General features: G+C 36.3%; 1 protein-coding gene across 4 annotated transcripts in view; it reads right to left on the bottom strand.

Moving 5' to 3' along the window:
- Positions 1-19,265, bottom strand: part of LRBA (LPS responsive beige-like anchor protein) — a 411,738-nt gene that overhangs the window by 321,421 nt on the left and 71,052 nt on the right. For 3 of the 4 annotated variants that reach the window (XM_037396311.1, XM_037396332.1, XM_037396323.1), the window contains 9 exons: positions 10,437-11,465; positions 9,623-9,712; positions 9,186-9,361; positions 7,750-7,903; positions 7,172-7,352; positions 5,786-5,913; positions 5,294-5,401; positions 2,566-2,737; positions 1,492-1,930 (listed from right to left, as the gene is read on the bottom strand). In XM_037396311.1, the coding sequence (XP_037252208.1) occupies positions 1,492-1,930; positions 2,566-2,737; positions 5,294-5,401; positions 5,786-5,913; positions 7,172-7,352; positions 7,750-7,903; positions 9,186-9,361; positions 9,623-9,712; positions 10,437-11,465 (2,477 nt within the window). The remainder of the gene's footprint in view (positions 1-1,491; positions 1,931-2,565; positions 2,738-5,293; positions 5,402-5,785; positions 5,914-7,171; positions 7,353-7,749; positions 7,904-9,185; positions 9,362-9,622; positions 9,713-10,436; positions 11,466-19,265) is intronic. The other variant, XM_037396341.1, reaches the window with a different exon arrangement.

The raw sequence follows: 19,265 nt of genomic DNA, 5'->3' as shown, positions 1-19,265 counted from the left end.
CACAGTAGTTACTTTGAGATAGGAGCAAGGGGGCCAAACGCTAGCATACAACCTCTGTGTCTGATCTAGCCAGGCAACCCCCACCATTTCCTCCCCCACTAGTAACAGAGCAATCTGAGTTGAGAAGACATGTTGTGACAGCTGCATCCATACCCCTGGCAGAGATGCACTTTCTTGGGCCATCTAAGGCTGCTAGTTTGAGCAAGGCCGCCACAGACTGCAAAGACAGAGCCAGAGGAAGTTCAGGAATAAGCAAAGGATCAGATACTGGTATGGTAACAAGGGAACCCCCTTGCACCAGCTTGACTCCAGGATTTCTGGATATGACTAAGGCTTTTCTAGAGGCAGGAACACAATTGTTACAGGATTCTTTCTTTTGTTTTTTGTTATCTGTTGTTTTGGAGAATCCCGGAGAAGTAAAAGTCAATAAGCATAGTAAAAGACAATGTGGTCTACTACACTCAGGAAAGATAAGAAGCTAATAAGACCAAGATGTAGGTGACACCAAAATTATTATCAGGAAAGAGGGACTTAAATCTAAAAGGAAAAGAGAAACAAAGCAGGAATGCTCCATTTTAAATCCACCACAGCATTTGAATATTAAGAAAGGCAGATATTCATTAAAATGAAAGTTTTTAATGATACTATAACAACAAAGGAAATTAACAGTTTAGGAATTTATCTACAGAATGAAACTTGGAAGATTTAAAGTAGGCCTTTAGCGCCAGAAGGCAGAATATACGTCCATTTTCATAAATGAATATGGGAGTATTCTATAGGTAGAAGGACACCTAGATGATTACTCCATTATTTTTGATCCATTTATAACTATTATTAAACCAGTATTCTTTTGCGGCCCACAGTAACAGAAACTAGATACAGCTTTGTGATCAATACACAAGCTAATCTAATCATTGTTACTTTTATTTATTTAATATCCATTTTATTTCCTGAGTACTTTAAAAACTAAGTATGCCCAGTACAGCAGCACTCACCTGCAAGTGCTGCAGTTGGGAACAGGAAAGACAAAAGGAAAGACAGAAAGAACAGCTTACACCCTTAATCTTTTCTTTACCTCTTGCAGTTATCTCTAGGCAATTTATTGGCCCTCTTACCATATTACCATACATGATTCTGACCTGTAACATATATGGAGACAGGAAAGTTAACTCCTACGAAGAGGTGCTGGCTTCAAGACCAAGACGTTCAAGTGTAACCCAAACACCAGTCATCTTTCATTTCCATAGTCTTTTGTAGCATAACATAGCATAGCATCCCATGAATTGCAGAAAGTACCTTCATGATGAACCTATGTGAAGTTGGTGGACTTCGTAGTCAAAGGTTCTACTTGTAAATAAAATCATTTTTGTTATATTAAGCACTACATGACACTGTACGTGAGATCTGGCAAACTGAAGTGTGAATTTTTCTGTTCCTTACAGATATCTTCAGCAAAACAAAATAGAGCGATTATTTTAGAAGTTACATTACCTGTCAAAGGAATGGAACTGTACAGACTGCTCAGCAGCTCCATCGCCAAGAATTCCAAGGAAGGTTGGTGGCAGAAGAGCAGCATCCACTGCAGTCCCATCAGATGGTGTGCTTACTAAGCTTCTCAAGATGTCCTTTACGTTGACATTTTTTGCAGCTGGCACAGAAGCTGCAGGCTTACTATCCTCAGTTCCTGTCTCACTTCTGCCCTCCTGAGACTTATTTACTTCTAATGAGAGTGTGCATAGTACTTCGCTGATTGCATCTGGACCCGCACTGACATTCAGAGGTCCTGCTTCAGCAACACTGCTGGAATTGTTTGTTTGCCCTGAAGCTGGCTCCTCCCCAAGACCAGAATCCCTTCTTTGTACAGATGCTGTACTTTCTGAATCTTCAGTGGAAGCTGAAGCATCAGGAGCAGCAGATGTGTTTTCCACATCTGTTCATAACAAAACCAGAATACACATTTTAAGTTCATTATTAACAGAATTGTGTTCACCACACTACTCCTTAAGAAGTAACACCAATAGGTGACAAGTGAAATAACACAGTTGTAAGTATTTCCTCTTGCCTTCTTAGATATTTAATATTATCTGTAAGTATTTAATAGGAAACTTAGAAGAATTACCTCTAATTTCTGAGAAACCTGAAAAGTTACAACATCCAAAAATTGAGACAAGGAAATAGAAGATATTGACTCAACAGTCAAAGAATGAAAATTAATTGATTGCCCTACAAAAGAACAGGAGAAAGTAGTCTCATAGTGGAAACAAAAAGCTGCCAATCTACACTTACGCATACTTAACATTATTCAAAATAAGTAATCTTTCTGCAATAAGCATTCATGAATACTTAGCTACTTCATTAACTGCCTCTACACAGCCAAATCAACCTCTAGATCATGTTCCTCCCAGATCAGGAAAAGATACACACAAACACCGAGGCAAATTGAATACTATAACGTTGTTTAAGTGGTTATAACGTGCATATTTCTATACAATTTCACATGGACTTCCACAGAATTCTAAGATGCATAAACCACTATTTTCACTTGCCAAGTAATTAACAGTTCACCTGTAGCAGGAGTTTCATTATTTTCACTCTCTGATTCCTTGCATGGCTGACTGTGGTTTGGCGGTCGTCTTTCATTCTGGGGTTCCAGTATATCTCTGTATTTTGAAACCATGAGCACAGAGATAAAATATACAACAGCCAAAGCCAAAAATTGAGCCTGTTTACTATCCTCCTGTAAAAAAAAAAAAGACACACACAAGGACACACACACAGATGTTTCTATTACAATTTCAGCAGCATGTTTATTTTTCTGTAAAGTATGCCCAGCACTACCATAAACAGACCGAGAGTAAGCTGATATGTCAACAATGGAAGAACAATATTCTCTAGTTACAGTTTGTCTCACCTATAAGCTAGGGAATACAGCAATTGTATTCAAGTGGCACTAATCCTTTCATTTTTCATTTATAAATATGACAACTTTGACTAAGGTTTTGTGTTTTGACTACATGCTTCAAATTAGTGCAGGGGCTAGGTCCCCTTTATTTATTTACAGGTGTTTCCTCTATAACATTTCCTCAAATGTGCCAAGATACTAACAGCACTTGCCGTGAAGTACAATCAGGCAAGCATATTCAAGAAAACTCTAAAAGCATTTATAAACTATTAAATATTAATGAAGGAAGTGGAACAAATTCCAGAACCAGCGTTAAGATTTTATTTCACCATCAGATTGTCCAGATGGATGTACTGTACTATGTACAATTTAAACAAGAATTGGCAAATAAATATGCATTTGGATTACAGCTGTAACTTTATGAAGAGATTTTAAGAAAAATCTTAAAACCAAATCTTACTATGAACTATGCCAGGTACCTCCCCAGAGTAATCAGTCATTCCTAAAGAAACAGAGAGAAGAGCCACATCCCAGACCTGACTAGACATTATGATGTCTAGTTTATGACTAGACATTATGCTTGTCCACTTCGGCTGTTGAAGGAAGAAAAGCTTTGTACACTTTGGCATCGCAGGAGAATGGAATATTTAGATCCTCAGTGACTAAACAGTAAAAGAAAGGTTGTTTGGGGGTTTTATCCCCCTCATTTACATAAGGGCTCAGGTAGCATTTGATTTTTCTTTCTGAGCAGTTCAAGAGAGTAAATTAAACGATAAAGCTCATTTTATCATTACGGTAGTGCCTACTGAAGTCTCACATTCTATGAAGAGTTCTTTAATAACCTATACTGGGAGAAGTTTATGAGAAGTTCTCTATTAAAAACTAGATAACATAGCTGGATCCTATTTGTTATGCTAAAAACCCAACCTATATTCCCCTCGGCTTGACCACCCAAATCCTTAATTTTCTTCACAGAACAAGACAGAAACAGTAAGATAGTAACAGCTTGTATCAGGCAAGCACAGTGTGAGATTGACGAGTCTCCTACAATGGTAAGGTAGAGAATTTTCTTGCTAGGTAAATTTTTGCAAGACGTACAATAAAGTTGTGATCCAGTGAATTAGCACTACCCCTTCCTTACTTTTCCTGCTATTTTTGTAGAACTCCTTAAAATGAAGTTCATATACTACTGGAAGTGCTGCTACTGGGGGTTAAGTGGAATCCATCCAAGTTCCTTCTATACAGGTTCAAATTATGCCAATCACAATTCTATGTGCTAAACACAATGTAAGAAACTGCACGGAAATCAAACCTAAAATATTTAGATGCAAGTATAAGCAGCTCAGATTAAAACATCTATTTTGGAATAGTTTTTAAATCTACTTTTTCTCCACATCTCAAAACAGTAGCCAAAAACCAGAGTTATTGCATCATGTTATATTTATTTGTGAAACAGAAAACCTGGTGGAACAGATATGCAAAGAAAGCAGAGGTCGTATGTGTATATAATTTTTTAAAAAAAGAAAAAATTAGGATAAAAAATGCACTTTGTTTTGAAGATTGCATTATTGGGATTATTTTAGTTTCCACCAGTATAAAAGATTCACTTCCTGTTACTCTTTTGCACAGATACTGAAGTAGCTTTTTTCAATCAATAATTGCGGTAAAGATAAAAACCAAAGACTCTTCACTCTTCTGGATAGAACAAAAGTCACTGTGTAAATCCTTATACTTGCTAAATAGTCCAACTACTGTAAAATAAGTTCTGGTGTCCAAGCTCATGGCCACCAATGACTCATAGCCATTACAGCTGCTGTATTTGCTTACCGAGGTGTTTTTTTTAAGCAATCAATCTCAATTTCCTCAATATCAGCTATAAAGTTGCTGACATAGGGCAAAGATATTTTTAGTCAATTTAAAACCAAAACCCATATGCATATTTACAGAACATGCACACAAATTGTTTCCTCTGAGGGGAAGTAAAGGAATTAGGGATAACCGCTAATTTCGAATTAGCTAAAAATATACTCACTATTCAAAAAGTACACAAACATCTTTATTATACATAGTATACATAAACAGCTTGGCTACGTACAGCATGTGAAACTATGTATTTGTACTAAACACAACATATACAATATGCAGAATTTCCGAAAATAAGCTCTTAGGAACACATCAAAGAGCATGATCAGCAGGCAGCGATTTTCACCTCTCCCTCTTTCTGGTCCCATCACTACAACAGCTGCAGAGTATTATGGGTTCCCAACTACTGTGAGCACTATTCAGTTTTTGTAAATTCCATTTAGCCAAACTGCGTAACACACATCAAGTGTTCAGCAACCAGATATATGCAGAAATCCAGCTACAAAGGAAACATTATTTGTAACTTACTATATCTCTGAACACGACAGCTCGAAGTCGATTAATATCCATATCCTGCAGAAGTCTGTCATGGTCTCGTATTGGAGAAATGCCACCAGTCACAATGTCCACCGGACTCTTATTAAAAAAAACAAACAACAAAACAACAACAATTGTTTCAGATCCTCTTTTTAAAAGCATTCTACCAAGAAGCACTGTGTGTACAATCACCCATTGTACATCATATTGTCATAACTAGAGCACAAAGATCAGGTATGCACTTCATCTTTAAAGGGGAAAAGAAAATCTGGCAAGTTCTTGTGACAGATTTATTTCACTGTGAAAGGTTAAATACGTCAGTATTAAATTCGCATCTTAGGAAAAGTACTTCAGGTTGTCAGTTTATGCCCTTCACCTCTGTTAAAGTATCAGCGGTGCAGGTATAAACTTAAAAACTTGCCCCTCTCTGTACACAGTAATAATTACTGACTTTTCTGTTCCTGAATGTGGTCTTATACTTGCCTTTGCTGCAGACTTTCCTGTTCCTATAAAGCCCTGCACTGTTTTTTGGTTCTTCACAATGTCTCCAGCAGGCTTCATCTGTGCATGCTGCTGACACTCCAAGCAATTTCTTACTGCTATCGCACATACTTGAAGGGAAAAGAAATGGTAAGAATTACTCTGGGAAATAGTATTGTCTATATCCCTTACAGAGCTGTATAATACATTTCTGTTTATCAAACTAAAATGTTTAAGCACATCAGTAAAATGATATTTTGCTTCCATAAATTTTAAATAGTTGTAAAACAATGCTCAGAATTATTTAATAATTTATGAGTAATAATTAATACTAAACTACTAGTACACATATGCTATATCTAATGGATTCTTCAAAGTAAGTTAGCACCCCTCAGTGAAATTTCACCATGCATACAACCATGGGGCAGGGCAGGTGAAGACAGCTATACTTCACAGACCAGCAAGGAAGAAAGCCAAGTGAAACACTAATGAAACAAATGACAATGTTTGCTTCGCAATGCTCTGTTACTCGTGGACTAAATGTTCTGAAGTTACATGATTTATTTTTTTAGCTTCACAATTGTACCTGTTTCATCTTCTAAGATTATTTTCAAAGGAAAAAAGAACTACCCCACCTCTATACCTGTTTGCATCCCATAAATCTTGCTCTACCTGCACAAAGTTTTAATTGCCTAGAAAGGGAGAGGAAGGCTAGTTACTGTTGAGGCTCTGAGCTGCTCTGGCACTCATGCAAATTAAACTTTTCATTACAAAAATCTTACAGCATGCAACTAGCATGAATACTCTTCCTGTGTTAACTAACTAAACCCAGTTATGGTCCTGTATGTTCACATTTCCAGAACAGTCATTACTTTTATAGGTAATGACCACTTTCTTTCAATACAATTTGAGGCAAACAGCCTTTAATACTAGATACAACTAGTGCCCAGTTTGAATCCTACTCTTCAGAAATTTCCATCTCTAGTTTTCATCATACCTCCATCTACTAACCTTAAGATTTAAACCTCTTTTCTACATATTGTACACAAGATTTCTTTTTCTTAAAGCTGCTATATTCTCAGCCTTGACTATTTGGGGAACTTTGGCAAAAGAAATATCTTCGTGGATAAAATGAACACATGCATCCACAACAGTCAGGCTACCAAACCTAGTAATTTTTTTATTTAAACTTTTTTAAGAGGAAAAGAACCTCATGTGTATGCGTTGCAGACTATGCTAATAGTAACATAGTAAAAGATCCCAATGCTTCTTTGACTAAGTTTAATCTTGATTTAACAAAAAAAGGACAGAAAAAAACCAAAGCTAACAATTGCTAACTATTTAGTAACAGCAAGCTCCTATGCTCATTAAGTGGTTTTATATGCTTACCCAGACGAAGACATTGTCGCAGAATTCCTCCAGATGACATATTTTTCTCAGACTCAATCTCAGTGAAACCAAGAGAGCTTGCAAAAATTAGCACATCCACAAGGTTGATTAATCTCTGGAGAAATGTTAAAGATGCTTCTACTGAAAGCCCTTGAGTTGGCTCAATATTCTCCAATTCATGCTACAAGAGAAAAATTGAAAGTAGCATTTACTTCTTCACAAAGGTGACATTCCTGCAACTTAATTGAAGAAAAATGTATGCTGGAAGTCCATTTTCAGTCACATTCAAAAGTTGTAATTAGTCAGATTCTAGGAACAATCATTAGCATTGGGATTTAATCCCATTCAAGACCAATGAAGCTAGGCAACTTCTTTTTATGTTTTCAGGTAAAGAGGGAAGGCATCCAATTTATCTCAGGGAAAGATGGATGTAAAAAAAGGAAGAAAGAGGTGTTTGTAGAAATATCCCACATACATTCCTCTTTTCCAAAAGGACAAATATAATCATTAATACACTGCATAAAGAAAGGCATCCTCCCACAAGAGATAAATTTTTAAACAAAAATTAAATTTCTTACAGTAGCAGATGTGGCAGCAGAAAGCAATGGCAATATACCACCACAAGCCATGATCATGTTGTCCATCACTTGAGAGATGAGGTGAATTGTGTTGTGCACAAATACGACATTGTCACTGCTATTCACAAAGTCCATCACAGTTTTTGTAGAATGGCTGTCCAAAAAAAAAAAGAACATTCAGAATACAGCTTTATTTTTGTGGTATTTTAGTATTTTTATGCTTTCATAAACCTAAAAACAGACAACAGTGGGGCAGCAAATAACACATGACTACAAGAGTCAACTGATGAATCTTAATCTAAACCTAAAACTACCACTTCCTTTCTGTTCTTAAACCTCCATAGATCATAGCTTGCTAAAATCATCAAGATGCCTATTAATCATCACTTGGATAAAGATATATTATAGGCTTGTCTATGATTACTTGCTACAGCAAAAATCACTGTATCAGGTAATACAATAAAGTTTGCTGGAAGTGTGAAGTAGATTTGAACTTAAATCTTTGGAAAAAATAAAGCAAATACTAACGGCTTTCTCAAATTAAAAATCAACAAAACAAAAAAAACTTAAGTTCTGTTAAAACACTGAAATAGCTTTTCAAAACAGAACCTAAACTAAAAATATTTTAGCTACATCTGATGATATCCTGCGAGGTCCATTTAATCACAACCTTAAAAATTATAGTCAGACAAAAATTCACCTCAATTTAAATTGCTTTAAACGCTTAAATACTCTATTCATCCTTACATTCCTTTTTATCAGTCATCACAACTATATGGCTCAATTTAAATTTCACATTCACTACTACAAGCAAATAATAGACACCACTGTTATGTAAGTTACTAATTTTTAATGTTAACATGCAGAATTACAACTTTTTTCAAAGTTCATGGTTGTTTGCTTTTTTTTTTACTAAATTCTTCTTGATGATTGCATTCCAAGTCCCTGTTACAAGTTTAATTTTAAATGCATAAATGCATAGAACACCTGTGTTCACAGAACCCTATCAAAGCAGAAATATAGTGTGTGTAAATGTAGAAGTAATAAATACTATTTGGGATAGATTTTTTAAAAAAATATATCCATATTTAGATACTAATAAAAGATGCAGGCCCTTACATATATTAGGAACATGAAAATCATGGTCCAATGAGAATCAGCAGCAACACTGCTATTGACCTAAACGTAGTGAGGTTTCAGTCAAAATATATGTGCAGACCCTCAGCCAATAAACATTTATGTCTATAAAGAGTGTTAAAAAAAATCTGAAAATATTTGGGTATAGGTCACAAAATAAGTAAGGCTACTGAAGAATGAGGAAAATACCAGATGTACAAAATTGGAAGTCAAAGAGTGATGCAGTTTCAACAAACTCTCAAGTTAATTACAACTGAGCTGCCAGTCTAGATCGTTCCATATAAAGAATAGAAATTTACCTTCTCCACATCTGTATATCTGTTTCTATGGAAAAAAGTAAGTCTGTGAGCAAGCGCTGATGCATTAGTGACCACTTAAACTCAGGAATCCGGAACACAGTTGACCTGGAGTCTCTTCTCTGCACATCTGATGTAGCGGCTAGCTCTTGTCCTGAAGAATTTTGCTGCTTTGAGCTCTGAATACACAGTTTGCAGACAAAAAAAAAAAAAACCAACCACACTCTAGTTATTAGTTTCCGTGGCATACACTGAAATGCATTAGTTAATAGACTTGAGATTTTAGATATTCATTAAGTTTAGACCATACACATGTTTACAAACAAAGCTAAAACTATTATACAAACACTAGTTACTGGATATACCAAACCTACAAACTAGTCTACAGCTGCACTACTACTCCTGTCAGTCTAAGGCATACACAAGCAACCCAACCTTACCACAGGGGGAGTATATGCTGCTGTAGATAGTAGTTTTCCTCCTTTAAGGAAGAATGGTGCAGAATGAAGAGCATCCATTAGCAGGTATCTCTGCAGAAGGGAAGTACTCAGATACATGACTATTTAACCACAAAAAGCTCAGTTAGAAACTAAAGACTAGAGGAGTGGAGCACTGCAGCATAAAACAGAAGCCCAGTTTTAAATTACACTTACAGAAAAAAATGTAGGCTGACGTGATGGAGTGACAATCCTATCAAATTTTATAGTTCTAAATATATATATGTATATTTGTGTACCTGCAGAGTAGCTAGCGTAAAAAAAATATTTTCACAAGTTCCATCAGGATATGAAAGAAACTTAGTGTTATTTTCTTCTGCACAAGCAATGTTCGCTTCTCAATAATTGTAAGACTTGACGTTATAAGAGACCAAATTGAAAAAAGCAAAACTGAAGTTGAGTGAAGAAGAAATTCTAGATAAAATCCTCTCAGAATATATAAATGTTTCTTCCAAGTCTTCAAACTTAAGAACAGAAGTACCAACACAGATGAAGTATCCATCTAGCCAACTACTCAGACTCCGTCAGCATCCCTAAGTGGACGTACAAAGAATAAAATTTTGAGAGACTTCCCAGTACACAAATAAGAATTCAGGCTATTTTAATAAAAAGTTGAAAGTTTTCTTGAGATAACTCACAAAATCCACAGACATTAAAATCCCCAAAATGTGTATGGGCACACTTTTTCAAAAGTCTCACAAAATAAGAACTTCCTTTTGCTTTTAACCTAGACAGATAAAGGACAGATTATATTTACCTCGCGTACGGATCTGGGGGGCAGAGGTGCTTCTAGACATGTGTTAGCTTTCAGTTCCAGTCTTTCTGTATCTGATGCAACACTAGAAACATCAAGCTTCGCGATTCTTTTGTCAGAGGTGCCAGCAGGCTCTGGCACTTGTGCATTTGCGTTTTCTTCAGGTTTTTTGGTTTCACTAAAAATCTTTTCTTTCTCCAGCTGCTTCTTCCCTTCTGAATTTGGTTGAATCACTACTTCTTGAACTGCAGAACTCACTGTTTCTGGTAAAGAAGTCAGTTCTTGTTTTTTCCCGTCTACACCTTCAGTATCTTCAGATTTTGAAGGCAGAGATTCAGGTTGCTTCTCTATTGCTTTTTCCTGCTTTGTCACTTTGCTTTCATTAGAGCTACATTCCTTGTTTGTTTCTGTAAGTTCTTCTGAAGATAAAGGCATACTACTTTCCTCTTTCAAATCAACAAAGTCATCTTCATCTTCCACCTCTACCCTTGATTTTTCCAGGCTTTCTGGACTTTCAGGAGTTTGTCCTTCCAAAGTAGTTTGCACTGATAAAGAAGCAGCAGTGACAGCTACTGAGTCTTCCACAAGCTCCTCAGATTTGCTCAGAGAATCTTCAATTGCTTCAGCTATTCCAGTAGTAATTTCTGAAACACTGGGCTTTATTGCTTCTGGTTCTGGAGAAAATTCCATGCAAGGCACTGCTTTTAAATCCTGAGTAGTCTCCCTGACTTCCCCCTCTAACTTCTCCCTATGATCAGACACTGAATGAGTTTGTTGGTCACCATCTGATGAAGTATCTGCCTCTCTCTTTTCAATACTGCACTCCATATCGCCATCAATAACGCTGGAAGGAACAGTAGCATCATCTTTTAACTCCAAACGTTGTTGCTTTCCCTTGGTTTCTGCCTCTTTGCTAACTCCAGAAATTGTTCTAATTGGAGCTGAAGAACGTATTCCAGTCCCTTCATCTCCTTTCCCTTGGTATTCCCTGTACATTTGAGAAAGACTTTCTTTGTGCATTTCAAAAGTTACCTAAAAGAACAGAGTTGAAAATACATTAAAAACCATACATTAATGACTGTTTTCTCTGGAAAAAAAAAACCAACCCAAAAAAAAACATTGCTCAAATTACAAAGTTATACTACAAATTTATATTCAATACTATCTTTATGATAAAAAAAAAATTAATTTCACATTGGAAATCACTTCAACTGAGAGCAAGTTTTTCCCTAAGTGTACCTAGTATTCCTGGCCAAAAGGAAGAAAAGAAAAAAGGTAACACCAGAGTCAAAAAATCCTAGATTGATCCTAAGGATGAGAAATTGTTTACTAAAAGTAATCAGAGTTTTAAGAACTACTAAAGATAGTAAAATAAGTGAAAATATTTCAAGTTGCATATTTATCGTTAACACTTGCATTATTTCCTAGGTTACAGTCATCTGTAATTAGTTATCTGTGCTACTTGCATTTATGCAATTGTATAGGATGCAGATAAACATGCACAGCATAACATCCAGATAATTACTAAATTTGAGATGGCTGTCTAACAAACTCAATTTTTTTGTAAGGGGGAACACTGTGACAAGTAGCAGCAGCACTTACTATAGCTGAGCTTTCACATCGTTTTAGCACCTTGAGTATGCTCAACAACCCTCAAAGACAAATAAACTTTGAGAAGTTTACATTAAAAAAAAATACAATCACACTAAGTCAGAGCAGAGACAAGCATGTAATGAAGCCAAAATCCTGGAGATCTCCAAATGATACCTAAGATTTTCGAAAGGACTTTTCCTTTAGTGAATGCTAGTTACTCAGTCTAAAAGGCACATGAGAACAGCTACACAAACTGATTGAAGTGAGAAGACCTTCCTACAGATGAGCTGAAAAAAATTACGATTTTTTTTTCAGGTATATATAAAAAAATTCCAGATAGAAAAATTATATAAACATACTGATAAAACTAATTTGCCCAAATAAATAGCTGTGTATTGAAAGAAAATCTCACTAAAGTTTTTATTACACTGTCATTCAATTTAGTTTGTCCATACCTTTGTATTTAAGATTTAGATTTATCTTCAATAACAAATGTGTTTATTTATCTGTAAACTTAGTTCTTAAAAAAATTCCCAACATATAAGCTGCAGCTGAGGGTTTTAATTTTTTAGCCATTTTCTTTATTATAAACATTTTCTGTAGACAAAATAGAGCAGTACACTTTACTAAATATATGAATGCACATTTTCTTATTCTCTTACATACTGAAGTCATTCATTTGGATCTAATCTAAAAATTCCAGGTACATGGTATTCAAAGTGACGATTAGCGAGTAGGTATATTTTCTCTTAACACAATACATGGAAGTCAAAACTTAATTTGACAGGTTTAAAAGGTACTAAAAATTATAGATTAAAAATCAGAGAGCATAAAAAAAAGAACAAAAGTACAAAGGAATATTCTTGGCAGCTTGTGTTGTCAGCATCAGCTTTTTAATATACTATTTTCTCCATCAATCAAATATAAAGTACTGCTGGAGCAGTGTACTATTCCAACACATGACAAAGCATGTTATTTGTTTGAGTCGATCCAATCTCTAGCAACAGAACTGGGATATCTTCCTTCTGTTTTTTTTTTTTAAAAAGTCTTCCTGTATTAGTTTAAAATCAGTTATGTACAAACAAAAAAAGTGTGAATTATTACAAATGACTGAAAGTTCATTCATCACAACAGATCTATGAAATATCTGATTATCGGATATTGCTAAATAGAACATGTGGGGGACATTATTATTTTAGGAATACTTCCTTCCTGAATGGTACCACAGTCAGGATGTCAAAAGCAACCCAAAGTGGATCATGCTAATAAGCTCTCCCTTGCACTTTTAATTTGTTTTCAAAAATATGATTAGGTAAAGCTGTTATTTTTGATCAAATCATTACTTTTCTGAAGAAGAAATCCTAGCAACTTATCTGGAGCTTATCTCCAGCTAGCTTTCCCTCTCACTCTCTTCCCGTTGCTTCTTCCATTTCCAAAACTACTAAAAAGTTTTATTCCAACAAATACTAAAGAAACATTCCACAAATAAGAATACTATTTATTTCAGCAAAACTTAACTCCCCAGGAAGTAAATTTACCCACAACATGTATATGCGTTACCTACACAATGCAAGTAAAGCTGCAACAAATCTGTGATAACGTAGCTACCTTTACTCATTTCTGTCTTCAGTATCAGACTTGTTATTGGCAACGCTCATTTTGAAAAATACATGGGAACGATGACTTCTCAAAAGTATTTGCAGGCTTTAGTACGCTGTATATTTACTTTTTTAACACTGATGAGCTACATCCAAGTACGAGACCTGAATTCTTCTCTCTGGTTATGTATGCACTGCTTCCAGAACTGTTGAACAAGTCTCAGGTATAGCCTCAAAATCTTATTTCACTAGTTCCCTTGAACCAAGGCAAAGCAAGGTAAGAATGAAGATGTGAAGGACACTTTTTTCTTCCTTTCATTTTATTTTGTGGAAAGGGGCAAATGAGGGGGATGTACGTCAAATTCTATTACTGCTGTGGTCATCTCTCCCCCCTACAAATGGGGATAGGCACAATGACACTACGCTGATCACGAGAGCGGCTGGAGGGATCTCTTACAAAACGTTATTTTTCTTCAGTGCTCAAACTTGAGTGCAATGGAGAATAGTACATGACTCACAGAACACGTTCAATAAAGCAACAATTCAATCTTAATGGAACTAATCATAGAGATGTTTCGCAGGGCTGGCAGTTACTAAACCCACCTTGCAAAAAGAGCACATTCACAGTGTTGCAAGGGTTTCATAAAGCAACACTTGATGCTTACACTGGTCCCTACAACACACAACAAGCTTTAACAGCAATATAAAGTTCTACGTTCTGGCAGCTCTATCTATGAAAGTGCTTTGATAAATTACCAATCTAGTTAAAGCAAATTGGAAGCATCAAGGAATACAGCTTTAAATGCATTCTAAAAGCATATCATCAGTTCTGTTACAGCCGCTAGCACTTCAAGGAATCACTGAGGTGAAGGCTAGAAAGTAACATCAGATCAGCCCCTTGAATTTAATCCACTTCCCTACACACTGAGCCCAGTAACATGGATTGGATGACAGCATCCAAAAGGTTGTCCAGCCTTGGTTTTAGAAATCAATAGATGAAATCTCCCCTAGATAATTTGTTCCAAATCTATTCTACCATATTTTAAAAAAAAAAAGTATCCTTCATTTAAAAACCTAGCTTCAATTTCTAGTCACTAATGTCTGCATTTCTGAGTTATTAAAAATACCTCAGCGAGGAAGAAATACCATGTTTTCAAGGTGCGGTGTTTTTTTCTTTAACATACTATAATAATGCTTTTAAAAGCCCAAAAGATGGAGAAGTAACAGGATGATCTAAAAAGAATAAGCTTTCATTTTAAAGGACTAGAATCCTTTTGGTGACCCCTTTCTGTCATGTTTCCAGCTCTTCAAAAAATCTTTAATAGCGTGAACATGCACACTTTCAGGCATCATTGCAGAGTAAGTCTCAAACTCACATGCAGGAGTAAAAGCAACCTACTCTATGGCTTCTCACTTTCCACTCCAAGAACACATTCTACGGTGCTGGCAACTGCTTTTGGAGAAATGGTCAGTTAGATGTGTCTGTTTGCATAGCCGGTGAAATACTCTTTTTCTTGTAATGCTGACTTTTTTCTAGTGTGCTACCAAGCCAACGCCCTTTACAAAAGTCTGTTGCATCTTCAAATTTTCTCTTACCAAATTTACCATCTTGTTAATAGCATTAAATCAACCTTGCTTGAGAACAAGTCAAAATCCATTGCCCATAGTCCAGCGCTGTGAGCTTGCTTTTCCTCTCCTCCTGCCCCTCAGGATCCTGAACTCCACCATCTCATGGTCACTGCAGCCAAGATTGCCTTTGACCTTCACATTCCCAACAAGACCCTTGCTAGTGAGGTATGAGGGTACAACAAAACACCTCTCCTCTTCCACTCCTCTGTCACTTGGAGGAAGTTGTCAATGAACTCAAGAAACCTCCTGCATTGCTTACGTCCTGCTGTGCTGCCCCTCCAGCACACATCAGGCCTATAAGGGCCAGCGTGTGCAAACATGAGGCTGCTCCTACCTGTCTGCAGAGCACCTCACCTGCTCACTCTTCCTGGTGAGGTGCCCTGTAGCAGACACTCACCATAAAGTCACCTTTATCTGTCCTCTCCTTAATCCTAAGCCAGAAACTCTCAGTTAGCTCCTATTCATCCCCAGGCAGAGCTCCATGACCTCCCAACTGCTCTCTCACATAAAGGGCAACTCCCATTCCTCATCTTCCCAGTCCATACTTCCTAAAGAGCTGCTACCCCTTCGCTGCATCACTCCAGTCACAGGAGCAATCCCACCACATCTCCATAATCCTAACAAGACCATTATGTGCACGTCATACTTCATATTACATTACTGAAAGCTCCAAATTTTCTGGCCCCTCATTAGCAACTTCACAGCTTCATTAATAAACATACCATAGCCAAGATTTCAGTTAGTCTTAATAGCTTAAATTCTTATTGCATTGCCAACAATGGAGTCCCCCTGCCTGCAAGCTCCTTCCTTCACATTGTAACTTCTCATTCATTTTCAAAGACACTTAAAATTTCAGTGCTGGAAGAAAAGTTCATCTTGATCTAAGACTTCCTATTTTTTTATAATCCAAACAATCACAGAATCAAATTCTATCTAAAACCTTGCCACTCTTTCAGCAAAGCCCCCCAGTATTTAATAACAATATATACTTACTAATTTATTATTCAAAATCTTACCATGCTACTTTCTCTTCTTTGTCTCTTAGGAGACTTCCCTGTTGCATGGTTTGATTTTCCTAATAACCTACATGTGCTACCTTCAAGTCAGATAGACACCACAGGCTTTTGTATTAATTTTGATTGTTAACAGGTGAATTATGAATTACAAACTGAGCGGTTCTGTTTTTCCAGCTAAGGCTGTTGAAAGTCACAAGTATGAGTTCTACTGACTGTATAGGTTAGAGACGCAATCAACTTTGCAACAAGTTGACCTTTGCCAAGCTATGATCAACAGTTAAAAACACAATGCATGGTACAGGGATGCAATATAATTTCACAATCGGTCTCATCTTAAACAGGGATGAGACCATGGTCTGGAAGCCATTACAGAACAACACTCTAGAAACCAAACTGTGCTCTTAATCACTACCACACACACAGAGTGGAAAGAAGGTCAAAACAGACAACTTATATTTACAGATGGGCAATACAAACTTACAGGTAAATAAATCTAAGCACAATTTGATGCGAATAGACATTCATTTAAGAGCAATGCACGAAACTGTAAGGACAGATACCCTGGTGAAGAAGACAGACAGTACAGAACTACAGGAGAACACCACTCACAAAACCAACCAAAATCTACTTAAAAAGGATAGCAATTTCTACTTCCACCATATCCATCAGAAATAATTCATGTCACTTAACGTACTTTCCGTAATATTCAAATTGAAATAGCAATGCATACAATTATGCAGACTACCTAAACCAGTGTTTTCCAAACATGCACTTTGAGTTTGGTATTTTCTTATTTACATAAAAAAAGAGAATGAACTTAAGAAATGATGCTTTGTAAAATCCAACTTTTCAGCAAGGCTGTATAAACAGCTCTGCTCACTCTATTTGTCTGACAGAAGACCAAGAAATAGCGGTACTACAATGGAGTCACTAGACAATTCTTCCCCCGCACTCCTGTTGCATGACACAGCATTTATGAAGCACCTAAGTTCACAAAGCCAAACAATGCACCCTACAAAACACACACCTAAGCTTAACAAAAATAATATCCCACACACTTCTGTTGCATGACATGCCATTTATGAAGCATGCAAGTTCAGAAAGCCAAACAATACACCCTACAGAGAAAATACCTAAGGTTAACAAAAACAGTATCAACAAAAATGCAAAATTAAGTAGAAATTATGATTAATAATACAAGTAGAGAGAGGTAATATAAAAAGTTATTAAAGATTAAACATCAGGATCTGCAAGCGTGCAACAATTTACGAGACAACTGTTAACAAGAACCTTCAATGTACTTAAGTCATTTTTTATTTTCCTTAAGGTATTTGCAACTGTAAAGCTGATAGTACAAAATTAATTACTAGAAATTGTTCTAAATTAGTGAGCTAAAAGGCCAATCATTAATCTTCACCATCATTTGATGGTTAATCCATAGCTGTTTGCAACTTGGAATGCATTTCTACGCACTACTAGTTAAAGACACTTGTGAGCTAATAACTGCAACATTTGCCTTTACCATTAATTTTAACTTAATTTGACATCCAACATTTCCTAATTGCCAAGGAGAAAAATTAGCATACAGCAATGAAAAAGGTTAAGATGATTGACATTTGCATTGAAGAACACAGGGAAGAAAATTTTAACTATACATTAAGATTTTGTCCTTGTTTTCATTATCAGGTGGGCAATTCTGTAGAGTAAAGAGAGGAAGAGAATGTTTGCCAGACAAGTCAGACAATTATATAGCACTGCTATTTCCTTGTATAGAGTCTGCTCAGTACAAACTAGCTCCTGTGCTGCTGACACCATCAATAAGCTCTTCATAATTCCAGAAAGCATTACAACTTTTATATTTTGACAAGGACTTATTTATGTGTTTTTCCACTTCTTCTCTAGCAACACTAACTGTTCAAAAGTAGAAACTGATCTCCAAAAAACCCGGGTCTGTTTAGACAGGACAAACCAATATCTGAAGGTATCAAACCTAATTTTTCAATTCAGTGAACGATACAAACAATACTACCGTGTGCACCATACACTGACTTAAAGACCTCAAGAATCTCTGGGTTATTTCTGTGTGGTTTGCAGAAGAAAGCTAAGAGAAGCAAATTAACATATATTACGCAGGACACTACATATGAGAAATTTCTAGGAATCTAAGCTTCCACCACAAAAAGCATTCACTGACACACAAGGTGGCAGGGGGTGCAGGGAAGAAGGAAATAAAACCACTGTACTAAGACATTTTCACGTTCCTGCATCTTCAGCTAAGTAGCAATACTTTTGCCTTTCTTCTCCTCAGCTTGAGAGAAAAAAAAAAAATGCATGTACATAATTTCCAGAATAAGAAAGCAAGTATTAGTCAATATAATTTGTAAGTCTTTGCATATCTGAGAGATAATTTCATGTATATTGGCAGCATTTTATTTTCAAATCAAGGTATAACTTACCTGTTACACCACCATACAATAATAAACTGAAACAGCACACCAAATGTATTTGCTTATTTTCACTAATGTAACTATTGTTTTTAAGTTGTTTAAATTGCAAGGCACAAACACATTATCCTCTCAGGGTATGTATTTCTTCTCTGTCTCAATCCCTGCCCCTATTCCTACAGTTCAGTAGACTCAAATTCTGCCTTGTGCATATCTGATGTTTAGATGTTGTAACTAAATTTAGTGTTTACCAATCTGCATTATCATAATACCCAGCTATAGACCTTCTTTCTTTAGCCATCTTTTTCCAATGTCTTCATATGTTGTTGGCAGCCCCGCAGCAGCGACGCCACATCCATCATTTCAATTCATGGTCCAGAGGCCCAGTTCAGTCCCCACAGCCACAAAACTGCCAAAACCTGAATACAGGTAGCAGCAAGTATGAAGGAGGTTTGCCTCAAACCCTGCAGCAATAGCAGAGGCGACCACTAAGAATTTTTGAGGCTGCAGACATAGGTCCCATCTTCCAATGATTTTTAGGCCAAGTTATAC

This window comes from Falco rusticolus, chromosome 1 (assembly GCF_015220075.1).
Source record: "Falco rusticolus isolate bFalRus1 chromosome 1, bFalRus1.pri, whole genome shotgun sequence".
Taxonomy (NCBI): domain Eukaryota; kingdom Metazoa; phylum Chordata; class Aves; order Falconiformes; family Falconidae; genus Falco; species Falco rusticolus.
The sequence above is the reverse complement of the archived record's forward strand: the minus strand, read 5'-3'. Positions and strand labels throughout refer to the sequence as shown.